Genomic DNA, 14,104 nt, shown 5'->3' with positions numbered 1-14,104 from the left:
AAGAGACAGGGACAACAGAGGATGAGATGGTTGGATGGCATCACCAACTCAATGGACATGAGTTTGAGTAATCTCCGGGAGTTGGTGATGGACAGGGAAGCCTGGCATGCTGCGATTCATGAGGTCACAAAGAGCCGGACACGACTGAGCAACTGAACTGAACTGAATGATGCAATAGATTTAAGTATTTTGATGTCTCAGATGAACTATTTATCATCATCTCTCTCTCTCCTTAGTTTTTAGAAAAACTATCCCAACAGCTCTGAGCACCTCCTGATTACCTTCTGACTTTACAGAGTCACCTTTATACTAATAAACACAGCCAGTGCAAGGCATTCTTTTTGCTAATAGAATAGCTAGTAGAACTGCATGGTAAAATAAGCTATGCACCTATATATTTCTCAGTCATAGTTCTATACATTTTTTTAATATATAAAATTTCTGTTTGGAGATTATCACTTTGGACTCCCATGACTGTGGTAAATTACTATTCCTTATGGTAAGTTCATGTTTACATTGACTTTACCACTTACATTTTATACTGTAGCCAAGGAAACCATATGATAATGATGACCAAAATGAATTTTAACATTTTGTTAGAGTTAAATTTTCCAACCCACGTTCAGCCAATGCATACTCTTCAAAAACTGTATCACAGTGACGCTTTTCTATTTAGAATTACTATGCAGATATTTTATTATCCACTCTATTAAAAAAAAAAAAAAAGCCTTCGGTGGGGGGGGGAGGCATTATACTTATGAAAGGTGAGTGTGGGGGTGTACTCCTTTATTTATTTTAATGTAACTATTGCATAATTCACTTAATGAGTATTGGATTGAGTTGAGTTTTCAAATAGTATCATGACTATAAGTAAATTGATAGGAAAGTGGATAACAATGAATTAAGGAGTACTGGCAGCCTAAGTCACTGTTTATCTTTTTAGAGGTAGACAGAATTCAAATTGCCTTCATTAACTGAGCAATATGCTGTGGGAAATGAGCTTGGTACTTATCAAGAGGCTCTTTCATTTGCATTTTTGCTAAACTTTCAACTTTCTCTGTTTTCTAGATGCTTAAGAACTCTGAATAGGAGAGAAAAGAAAATTTTCAGGTAGGTAAGCCAGGGGACACTGGAGGACTAAAGAAACAAAAAAATTTATTAATGAAGATGTCAGAATTGTGCCTGTATATTTGTGATTCAAAAAGACAGTCTTACAGAAAGAAGCTAGAATGTACGAATGCATTTATTCTCCACACATTCATCAGTACCACAACAAAGCGGGAGGTTTTTCCTTTGATAAATGATCAATACTTCACAGGACATTACCCTAGCCACCCTGCTGTTGCTAGTTAAAAGTGTGAATTTCAACTAAGCAGTAAATCTTTATGGAGTTATATCTTGAACAGTTAACTTCTCCCTTAATCGCCTACAATTCTGAACACTATTATTCTGCAGAATCATTTTCTTTAAGCTCACTCAATAGGAAAAATATACTTATTGGACCAGTAAAGAAACATCAATATTTTAATCCAAATGAAACACTAAATATTAAATAATTGTTTTGTTTTTTAATGATATGCATATGTATAAAATTATTATACTTCTACAGCATAAGTGAAGAGGCAATCAAATGTATTAATACATGTTGCTATTGTTCAGTCAGAAAGACTAGAGATCTCTTCAAGAAAATTAGAGATACCAAGGGAACATTTCATGCAAAGATGGGCTCGATAAAGGACACAAATGGTATGGACCTAACAGAAGCAGAAAATATCAAGAAGAGGTGGCAAGAATACACAGAACTGTACAAAAAAGATCTTCACGACCCAGATAATCACGATGGTGTGATCACTGACCTAGAGCCAGACATCCTGGAATGGGAAGTCAAATGGGCCTTAGAAAGCACCACTACAAACAAAGCTAGTGTAGGTGATGGAATTCCAGTTGAGCTATTCCAAATCCTGAAAGATGATGCTGTGAAAGTGCTGCACTCAATATGCCAGCAAATTTGGAAAACTCAGCAGTGGCCACAGGACTGGAAAAGGTCAGTTTTCATTCCAATCCCAAAGAAAGGCAATGCCAAAGAATGCTCAAACTACCGCACAATTGCACTCATCTCACTCGCTAGTAAAGTAATGCTGAAAATTCTCCAAGCCAGGCTTCAGCAATATGTGAACCATGAACCTCCAGATGTTCAAGCTGGTTTTAGAAAAGGCAGAGGAACCAGAGATCAAATTGCCAACATCCGCTGGATCATGTAAAAAGCAAAAGAGTTCCAGAAAAACATCTATTTCTGCTTTACTGACTATGCCAAAGCCTTTGACTGTGTGGATCACAATAAACTGTGGAAAATTCTGAATGAGATGGGAATACCAGACCACCTGACCTGCCTCTTGAGAAACCTTTATGCAGGTCAGGAAGCAACAGTTAGAAGTGGACATGGAACAACAGACTGGTTCCAAATAAGAAAAGGAGTACGTCAAGGCTGTATATTGTCACCCTGCTTATTTAACTTATATGCAGAGTACATCATGAGAAACGCTGGACTGGAAGAAGCACAAGCTGGAATCAAGATTGCTGGGAGAAATATCAATAACCTCAGATATGCAGATGACACCACCCTTATGGCAGAAAGTGAAGAGGAACTCAAAAGCCTCTTGATGAAAGTGAAAGTGGAGAGTGAAAAAGTTGGCTTAAACCTCAACATTCAGGAAACGAAGATCATGGCATCTGGTCCCATCACTTCATGGGAAATAGATGGGAAAACAGTGGAAAAAGTGTCAGACTTTATTTTTGGGGGCTCCAAAATCACTGCAGATGGTGACTGCAGCCATGAAATTAAAAGACGCTTACTCCTTGGAAGGAAAGTTATGACCAACCTAGACAGCATATTCAAAAGCAGAGACATTACTTTGCCAACAAAGGTCCGTCTAGTCAAGGCTATGGTTTTTCCAGTGGTCATGTATGCATGCAAGAGTTGGACTATGAAGAAAGCTGAGTGCTGAAGGATTGATGCTTTTGAACTGTGGTGTTGGAGAAGACTCTTGAGAGTCCCTTGGACTCCAAGGAGATCCAACCAGTCCATTCTGAAGGAGATCAGCCCTGGGATTTCTTTGGAAGGAATGATGCTAAAGCTGAAACTCCAGTACTCTGGCCACCTCATGAGAAGAGTTGACTCCTTCGAAAAGACTCTGATGCTGGGAGGGATTGTCGGTAGGAGGAGAAGGTGACGACAGAGGATGAGATGGCTGGATGGCATCACTGACTCAATGGACGTGAGTCTGAGTGAACTCTGGGAGATGGTGATGGACAGGGAGATCTGGCATGCTGCGATTCATGGTGTAGCAAATAGTCGGACACGACTGAGCGACTAATCTGATCTGATTGTTCAGTCTCCTGGTTGTGTCTGACTCTTTGCGACCTCATGGACGACACAATCCCTGTCCCTGTCCCTCACCATCTCCCGGAGTTTGCCCAAGCTCATGTTCATTGCATCAGTGATGCTGTCCAGCCATTTCATCCTCTGATGCCCTCTTCTCCTTTTGCCCTCAATCTTTCCCAGCATCAGGGAGTTTTCCTATGAGTCAGCAGTTTGCATCATATGACCAAAATACTGGAGCTTCAGCTTCAGCATCAGTCCTTCCAGTGAATATTCAGGGTTGATCTCCCTAAAGGTTAACTAGTTTGATCTTCTTGCAGTCCAAGAGACTCCAGCACCACAGTTCAAAGGCACCAATTCTCTGGTGTCTGCCTTCTTTATGGTCCAGTTCCCATGACCGTATGTGACCACTGGGAAGACCATGGCTTCAATTGTATAAACCCCTGTTGGCAGGGTAATGTCTCTGCTTTCAACACACTATCTAGGTTTGTCATTGTTTTCCTGCCAAGAAGCAACCATCTTCTGATTTCATGGCTGCAGTCGCCACCTGCAGTGATTTTGGAGCTCAAGAAGAGGAAATCGGTTACCACTTCCACCTTTCCCCTTCTATGTGTCAGGCAGCAATGGGGCCAGATGCCATGATCTTACTTTCCTTTTTTTTAACATTTAGTTTTAAGCCAGCTCTTTCACTCTCCTCCTTCACCCTCAACAAGAGGCTCTTTAACTCCTCTTCGCTTTCTGCCATTAGAGTGGTATCATCTGCATATCTGAGATTGTTGTTGTTTCTCCCACCTGTCTTGATTCCAGCTTGTAACTCATCCAGCCCGGCATTTCTCATGATGTGCTCAGTGTATGCGTTAAACACACAGGGTGGCAGCAGACAGCCCTGTGGTACTCCTTTCTGGATCTTAAACCAGTCAGTTGTTCCAAACAGGGTTCTAACTGTTGCTTCTTGACCCGCATACGGGTTTCTCAGGAGACGGGTAAGATGGTCTGGTATTCTCATCTCTCTAAGAGCATTCCAAGATATATGGACTGAGTTAAAAGTCCGCAGACTTGATTGTACACGTCCAACTCCTATTTCCTATTTTTTAATTCTTTCCCACATATATATTCCTAGAAAGTCTTCAATCACACAAACCACATAAGCATTCATAATACCATTCATACTCAACTCAGTGGGAAAATTCTCATTTCCTATGTCACTTCAAATGCCCTATACCTTAAAAAAAAAAAAAAAGACAAACTTAGTTTTAAAAAGTATTGGTTCATGTCTGGAAAAGTTCAGCTAATAGAAGATACATTTAAAGGATCTGTGAGTCTTTCTTGATGATTTTAATATTTTAAGAGAAAATATAGACCACTTAATAGGCATAATTTCTTTATATAGATTTTTTAAATTAAATTTATGAGGCCCTAAAGTCAATGCAACTTCAAAGATGTAGACATAAAATGTTTTTAACAATTAGACTCAATTGGAATAATTTATTGTATTAGAATAAAATACAATTTTCTCTTTTCAGAAGTTTAGAAGAGTATCTTTTCCCTGAAAGCAAATTTCAGGTTTTCCTGTGTCAGCAAAACTCTACCATTATAAGTGCTACTTTTCTCAATTAGTGAGAATGAAAATATTTTTCCATTATTTAAAACCATTTAAGCAATTGCCTTGAGGAACTGTGAACTACTTCATTAGCATGCCTGTGTGATATTAATAAAAATAAACATTTTATTTTAAATGAATTATGTATCAAACCACTATGGGCCAACGATCATGTTGTAAATGTTTTATTATTATATGCTCAGGTATAGAGTAAGGTAAACATGCCTGAATATAAAGCGTTGCTCCTTACAATACTTTCAGCACTGCAATGCAAGATAAAGAATGAAATCAAGTGTACAGTTTGTTAGCAGTTTCTTGAGCTAATGATCAGTTAGCCAGGAATATACATCTGTTTGACTCCAAAGTATCTGGCTTTTCTTTGCACTATAGTGAATTCTCCCAGCATAATTGCCATTATTCTTCAAACCAGTTCTTAAAAATGAAATCATAATTTTATATTATAGAAAATACACCTATTACAATAATTCAAAAGATCATCTTGTTTAATACTAGGCTTTGTATTTCCTTTTGGAAAATAGGACGTTATTTATTATATTTTCTTTCTTTGAAAATTAATGTTATTTTAAGTTTAACCCGATCTAGTTCATTCTATCCATAATATATTTGAACCCTGCCTGATCTAAAAATGCAAAGATATTACACTAATCCAGCTAGCTAAATCTTCTAATGAACTAACAAATCTTAACTTGATGGCTGGGCTTAACTCATCAAGGAGGAATTTATAGTTTTACTAATGGATTAGTTGTCATTAAACAATGTATACTTGGATTTTAACATTTTATTGTCGTGAAAAAGAAAACTGTCTTGATTATAAGGATTATGGAGATGCTGATTTATGAATCTTATAAATCTAGAATTTGTAATTCTGTGAATATTTTTAAAACACAATTTGAAGTATGAATTGTTTCCCAGAAAGAAACACATGCTTTCTGTATTAAGTAGCCATATTTTTAGCTGTTGAGCTTTTTTTTTCTGCCCAAAGAATTTCACTGACATTAATTATATAATAATAAAGACATTAATATTCAATGAATGAGAATTTTTCAACATATATTTTTACCCTAACAAAGAGAATTTCCTTATGTAATTATTAAAATACATTCATGAAAAATATATTCTTTTTTTTCATGCTAATACTTTTTATTTGATCAGATTTTAAAAAGCCTCATAACAACTTGTTATATTGTTTTGGTAAAATGCTTCAAATCCTCTTTTAAAATGATAAAGTATAAAGAAGCAAACATTTTCAACATTCTTGTTTCAGGCACTGTGTTAGATACTAGAGACTTAAGTAAAAACTTGGTTTGTATATTATAAGAAAGAACATTGAAGTCTAATGAAAATTAGTAAGAATGTCCCCACCGCCTAAATATATGTCAGTTCAAAGAGATTTTTGCAACTATACATTTTTTCATAGATCTAGAGATAGGAAAGGATTCATAGGGGTATTTAACACAACTTTTTCCAAATGTGTTCCATGGAACACTATTACCTAAGATAGTAGCAGTTTCACGAAATAAATAAATGCTTCTTGTGGTCAAATAATCATGGTGTAAAATCAGTGGTGGAGAAAACTGCCGGTGGCTTAGCATGAATCAAGGGAGTGGTACATGTGAAGTAAAATGTCTGTTTTGAAGAAAACCTCTTGTGGAGTTGTTTGAGTTGTAGCTGAACTAGCTGAGCTTTTTTTTCATTATTTTTGCATATCAGAATAATTGCAAGGATTAGAAAACTGATAGATATGTTACAATGGAGTTGTAAGAATCTAGTTTCTATAAAACTAAAGATATAATACAAAAACAATAACTTATGTAGTGGTATCGGATTGGGAGACCAAGGAAAGGATAAGAGACAAAAAAGAAGCAGAAAAATTTTACAGATTAGAAAGGTGATAATGGAAAGCACCCCAAGCCCCCCCTCCCCCCACCGCTCCACACACACAGAGAAGATATGGTAGAAGCTACACCACCAATGTCAAACAAGGTTAAGTTTCAAGGGGAAACACTGGAATCAAGTGTTAAAAAACAGGAGAATTTGCTTAATGCATGTCTCATGACTTGAATATTACAGAATCTTCGAAATGACTTTTTATAGAAAACAAAATTCAATTTAGAGTATTTATATAGTACACTATAAAGGTTTAATCTTTAATCAAAAGCCACATGAAAAATTACTATTGTGTAATGACTTATACATATTCTTGTTGTAAAATGCTATAAAAGGCCTCATACTGTTTGGTGATTTTAAAAACAAATTATTTGTTGAGCTTAAGTTTATAAATTAGCAAATTACTTGGGCATTATAAAAAAACAAAATAATAAAACTATGCACTTACCATCATGATTAGGATTTCCTAGTGTCCATGGCTCATCTGAGTCAAAATGAGTATCTCCCCCAATTCCTGGCCCAGGGAAATAAGCATGTGCCAAAAACCCTCCCTCTCCATCAAAAGGAGAGCTGTCTCCATGAAAGCCAGATGCGAAAATGATGGTTATATCCACATCACGCTTGCCATTTTCTAATTCACTGTAGGGAACTTCCTCAAATGTCAGAGGAGTGACATTCTGCCACACGTCAAAGGCACGGCGAATAGCTTTACGGGTTTCAGGGTCTCCCACTTTTGGAGTTACGTTCTTTATACTGAAATTTAGAAAAAAAGGATAGTCAGTATGACGTTATTGTATATAATCTGAGCTATTACACGTTGACTTTTTACATATTTTCATCACAAGCTGAGTAAAGAAATTAGAAAATGTCTCTTAGTAAGTAGGAAAGAAACTAATTCTTTCTCTCTCTATAGCTACATTTCACTATGCTGGGTCATTAAATTCTCAGCAGTATAGTATTCATCTACCAAGGCTATAAGAGATCTTTTCTGCAGAATGGTTAACACTGGGGTAGTTAGATCAATCATCACTTTGTCTCCTGAACAATAATAGAAAAGCGGCTTTGCCAAATGATCAAACAGGTACAGCAGTTCTAAGCTGAAATAAAAAATTCAATTTCTGTACAGTAATAATTTCTTTTAGGGGCACGCTATTGTGTACACACATTACTTCCAAACAATGTCTTTATGCTCATATCATGAACAATTCAGTGAACACAAAGTTATTTCTTTTTTTAAATAAAAGGTCAGTTAACTACAGTTTCTGATGTCGACTGTTCTCTTATATATTTAATTATTCATAGTCCAAGGCATGTGAGTGAATAGCTCTTTAATACAAATATTTAACAGTTATGTGAATTTAAAGAAGTAACTTGGACACTATTACCTTATTTTTCTTGAGGCTAATAACATGAGAAAAATTATAAATATATTTTTTTTCTATTTAGCACTGATCAGATATTTCTTTTTTATCACTTATTTTACTATTTTATAAATAGAACATAAACAAATATATATATATTTAAGTATTTTATATTGTGGTAGTATAAGTTCATATATCTTTGTAAAAAGTAAAGAGCAAATTTCACAGGGGTTATAAGTAAGTTTCAGACCATTTCAACCAATAACTTTACACTGATGAATCCATGAGTTTCACTAAGGGAATATCTTAATGCATAGGAGGGTATAATATTCAGGTTAATATTACTATTTTATTATTGCATGGAGGCTAAATGATATTAAATTATGATGTCTATATTACAGCTATAATATATACAGGATTTGAAATTTTAAATAGCAAAAATGACTTTGCTATTTTCAACTATTTAGCTGTACGGAAAAATATTCAGGATATAATCTGTGGTGGAAAAATAATATGCAGATTGTATTTCAACTATCTGTAACTATGCCAAGATAATTACAAACATTAGGCAGGAAATTAAGCATTTAGAAAAAAAAAACACTTAATTGAGCATTTACTGTGAGCCAGGTGAGTTTTTCACACCTGTCATAGAAACAAAGGATCTCAGATGAATTTAGAGAAAATTTAGAATGGTAGAGCTAGTTTTTTAACCCAAATATCTTGACTCAAGAAGCAATTATATTAAATTCTAATGTAGACATCACAACTACAACAAGGTTTACACTATTTTCTAGTCCATATTCTAGACAAGACTTATAATGACTGTGATGATAAATATCATCTATTATATACAAGGAAAATAAGGAAGCAAATCAAGTGAAATCGTTTATTTTTATTGCAGTATAGTTGATTTACAATGTTGTATTCGTTTCAAGTTAATAGCAATGTGAACCAGTTATACAGATACATATATATATACTTTCTTAGAATCTTTCCCCATATAGCCAGATACAGAGTATTGAAAAGAGTTCCCTGTGATATACAGTAAGTTATCAGCCATCTATTCTATATATAATAGTAAGCATATCTCAATCCTTATCTCCCAAGTTACCCTCCCCCATTTAATCCCTAGTAACCAGAAGTCTGTTTTCTGCATCTGTGATTGTACTTCCGTATTGTAAATAAGTCCATTTTTACCTTTGTGTGTGTGTAGATTTCACACATAAGCAGTATCATATGATATTTGTCTTTCTCTGTCTGACTGACTTCACTCAGTATGACAAAGTTTATGTCCATCCATTTTGCTGCAAATGGCATTCTTTTGTTCTTTTTATGGCTAAGTAATATTCCATTGTATATATGTACCACTTCTTCTTTACATATTTCTCTGTTGACAGAACTGAGGTTGCTTCCATGTCTTGACTATTGTAAACAGTGTTACAATGAGCACTAGGGTGCATGTATCTTTTTGAATTGTGTTTTTTCTCAGGGTATATTCCTAGGAATGGGATTGCTGGGTCACATGTTAGTTCTATTTTTACTTTTTTAAGGAACCTCCATATTATCCTCTGATGCTAAATTCCGATGCTGTAAAGAACAATATTGTATAGAAACCTTGAATGTTAGGTCTATGAATCAAGGTAAATGGGAAGTAGTCAAACAGGAAATGGTAAGAGTGAACATCAACATTTTAGGAATCACTGAACTAAAATGGACTGGAATGGGTGAATTTAATGCCGATGACCATTATACCTACTACTGTGGCCAAGAATCAATTAGAAGAAATGGAGTAGCCATCATAGTCAACAGAAGAACCCGAAATTCAGTACTTGGATGCAATCTCAAAAATGACAGAATGATCTCTGTTTGTTTCCAAAGCAAACCATTAATATCACGATAATCCAAGTCTATGCCCGACCAGTAATGCTGAAGAAGCTGAAGTTGAATGGGTCTATGAAGACCTATAATATCTTCTAGAATTAACACCCAGAAAAGATGTCCTGTTCAGTATAGGAGACTGGGATGCAAAAATAGGGGTTCATGAGATACCTGGAATAACAGGCAAATTTGGCTTTGGAGTACAAAATGAAGCAGGGAAAAAGCTAATAGAGTTTTGCCTAGGGAATGCACTGGTCATAGCAAACACCCTCTTCCAACAACACAAGAGAAGACTCTACACATGGACATCACCAGATGGTCAACACCAAAATCAGACTGATTACATTCTTTGCAGCCAAAGATGGAGAAGCTCTATACAGTCAGCAAAAACAAGACCAGGAGCTGACTGTGGCTCAGATCATGTACTCTTTATTGCAAAATTCAGACTTAAATTGAAGAAAGGAGGGGAAACCACTAGACCATACAGGTATGACCTAAATCAAATCCCTTAAGATTATACAGTGGAAGTGACAAACAGATTCAAGGTTTTAGATCTGATAGACAGAGTGCCTGAAGAACTATGGACAGAGGTTCATGGCATTATACAGGAGACACGGATCAAGACCATCCCCAAGAAAAAGAAATGCAAAAAGGCAAAATGGTTGTCTGAGGAGGCCTTACAAATGGCTGTGAAAAGAAGAGACGCTAAAGGCAAAGGAGAAAAGGAAAAGATACACCCATTTGAATGCAGAGTCCCAAAGAATAGCAAAAAGAGATAAGAAAGCCTTCCTCAGTCATCAATGCAAAGAAATAGAGGAAAACAACAGAATGGGAAAGACTAGAGGTGTCTTAAAAATTTTTTTGAGATACCAAGGGAACAATTTCATGCAAAGATGGGCACAATAAAGTACAGAAATGGTATGGACCTAACAGAAGCAGAAGATATTAAGAAGAGGTGGCAAAAATACACAGAAGAACTGTACAAAAAAGATCTTCATGACCCAGATAATCATGATGGTGTGATCACTCACCTAGAGCCAGACATCTTGGAATGCAAAATCAAGTGGGACTTAGAGAGCATAACTACAAACAAAGCTAGTGGAGGTAATGGAATTCCAGTTGAGCTATTTCAAATCCTAAAGGATGATGCTGTGAAAGTGCTACACTCAAATGCCAGCAAATTTGGAAAACTCAGCAGTAGCCACAGGACCAGAAAAGATCAATTTTCATTCCAATCCCAAAGAAAGGCAATACCAAAGAATGTTCAAACTACCACACAATTGCACTCATCTCACATGCTAGCAAAGTAATGCTCAAAATTTTCCAAGCCAGGATTCAACAGTGCATGAACTGTGAACTTCCAGATGTTCAAGCTGGATTTAGAAAAGGCAGAGGAACCAGAGATCAAATTGCCAACGTCCACTGGATCATCAAAAAAGCAAGAGAGTTCCAGAAAACACATACTTCTGCTTTATTGACTAAGCCAAAGCCTTTGACTTTGTGGATCACAACAAATTGCGGAAAATTCTTCAAGAGATGGGACTATCAGACTGCCTTATCTGCCTCCTGAGAAATCTGTATGCAGGTCAAGAAGCAACAGTTAGAACTGGACATGGAACAATGGACTGGTTCCAAATTGGGAAAGGAGTAGTACATCAAGGCTGTATATTGTCACCTTGCTTATTTAACTTATATGCAGAGTACATCATGAGAAACTCTGGGATGGATGAAGCACAAGCTGGAATCAAGATTGCCAGGAGAAATATCAATAACCTCAGACATGCAGATGACACCATCCTTATGGCAGAAAGTGAAGAAGAACTAAAGAGCCTCTTGATGAAAGTGAAAGAGGAGAGTGAAAATGTTGGCTTAAAACTCAACATTCAGGGCATCTAATCCCATCACTTCATGGCAAGTAGGTGGGGAAACAATGGAAACAGTGACAGACTTTATTTTTTTGAGTTCCCAAATCACTGCGGATGTTGACTGCAGCCATGAAATTAAAAGACACTTGCTCCTTGGAAGAAAAGCTATGACCAGCCTAGACAGCATATTAAAAAGCAGAGATATTACTTTGCCAACAAAGGTTTGTCTAGTCAAAGCTATGGTTTTTCCAGTAGTCATGTATGGATATCAGAGTTGGACTATAAAGAAAGCTGAGTGCTGAAGAAGTGACTCTTTTGAACTGTGGTGTTGGAGAAGACTCTTGAGAGTCCCTTGGACTGCAAGGAGATCCACCCAGTCCATCCTAAAGGAAGTCAGTCCTGAATATTCATTGGAGGGACTGGTGCTAAAGCTGAAACTCCAATACTTTGGCCACCTGATGTGAAGAGCTGACTCACTGGAAAAAAAAACACTGATGCTGGGAAAGATTTAAGGTGGGAAGAGATGGGGACAACAGAGGATGAGATGGTTGGATGGCATCATCGACTCTATGGTTATAAGTTTGAGTAAACTGCGGAAGTTGGTGATGGACATGCAGGCCTGGTGTGCTGCAGTCCATGGGGTCACAGAGAGTCAGACACGACTGAGTGACTGAAGAGAACTGATACTGTCCTCCACAGTGGCTGTACTAATTTACATTCCCACCAAAAGCAGAGGAGGGGGGCCGTTCCTCCACATCCTCTCCAGCTTGTGTTGCTTATAGAATTTTTGATGACGGCCATGCTGACCAGTGTGAGGTGACACCTCACTGCAGTTTTGATTTGCATTCCCTAATAATTAATGATGTTGAGTATGTGTCCATGTCCTCTCTGGCCATCTATATGTTTTCTTCAGATAAACGTCTATTTAGATCTTCCACCCATTTTCTGATTGGGTTTTTTATTTAAATGAGATTTATTAGCTGTTTTTTATATTTTGGAGATTAATCCCTTTACAGTTGCTTCATTTGCAAAGAGTTTCTCCCAGTTTGAGGGCTGTCTTCTGTTTTATTTATGGTTTCCCTTGCTAATCACCTGTTTGATGGCTGACTGGGCATACAGAATATGTTTTAACTTTGAAATTTGTCTAATTTTCCTTGCAGTCTTATATTTTCTTTCCACCTTATCAGATTACAGAAGGAAGTATTTTTATGATTCATTATTTCAAAGAACATACTACATCATGGGTACCGCTGTAGGTGCTAGACATATAACTGTGAATAAGTCTCTGATCTTGCAGATCTTATTTTAGTGATAAGAGATAAACAATAAAAATACAATTACATATGGTTATAAATGAGTGGTGAGGAGGTGAGATGAGTAGACGATAAATGAGATATCAGTGACAAAAGGAGCCCCACACGCCTCAGACTGAGTTTCCAGCCAGTTCAGATAATGCGGCTGCTTAGTGAACTGGTGCAAAATGACCACTCAGTACAGTGATATGAATTGAAAGAGAATTGGCAGGGAATGGGTTATATTCTGTGAAAGCAAACCACTGGAGAGTTTTAAGCAGAGAAGTATTCTGGTATTATTTCAGTTTACAAAGATCACTTTGTGACCCGATGGTCCGTAGCCTGCCAGGCTCCTCTTTTCATGGAATTTTCCAGGCAAGAATACTTGAGTGGGTTGCCACTTCCTTCTCCGGGAGTCTTCCCAACCCAGGGATTGAACCCGGGTCTCCTGCATTGCAGGCAAATTCTTTACCATCTGAGCCACAAGGGAAACCTGGGTTAATTTCTGTGAAAGCAAACCACTGGAGGGTTTTAAGTAGAGAAATATCCTGGTATTATTCCAGTTTACAAAGATCACTACTCTTGATGAAAAATAACAAAAGGGACAAAATTGGAAGCAGTAAAACATTTGGGAAGTTTAAGCAACAGAAATTAGAGACATGTACTAGAGAGGCTATCATGGAGATACGAAGAGTTAGACCATTTCAGTATGCGCTCTGCTCATAAATTTTTAATGGGAATTAGTGTTGGATTGCGGAGAAGGCAATGGCACCCCACTCCAGTACTCTTGCCTGGAAAATCCCATGGACAGAGGAGCCTGG

At 36.9% G+C, this 14,104-nt stretch overlaps 1 protein-coding gene across 2 annotated transcripts in view; it reads right to left on the bottom strand.

The window, feature by feature from the left end:
• The window catches only part of MMP16 (matrix metallopeptidase 16 (membrane-inserted)), a 406,901-nt gene that overhangs the window by 156,943 nt on the left and 235,854 nt on the right, over positions 1 to 14,104 (bottom strand). For both annotated transcript variants that reach the window (XM_010862117.1, XM_010862127.1), the window contains exon 4: positions 7,336 to 7,640. In XM_010862117.1, coding sequence (XP_010860419.1) covers positions 7,336 to 7,640 — 305 coding nt within the window. The remainder of the gene's footprint in view (positions 1 to 7,335; positions 7,641 to 14,104) is intronic.

Source organism: Bison bison, unplaced genomic scaffold (assembly GCF_000754665.1).
Source record: "Bison bison bison isolate TAMUID 2011002044 unplaced genomic scaffold, Bison_UMD1.0 scf7180017858048, whole genome shotgun sequence".
Classification (NCBI taxonomy): Eukaryota; Metazoa; Chordata; class Mammalia; order Artiodactyla; family Bovidae; genus Bison; species Bison bison.
Note: the sequence above shows the minus strand (reverse complement) of the source record. Positions and strands in the feature narration are given on the sequence as shown.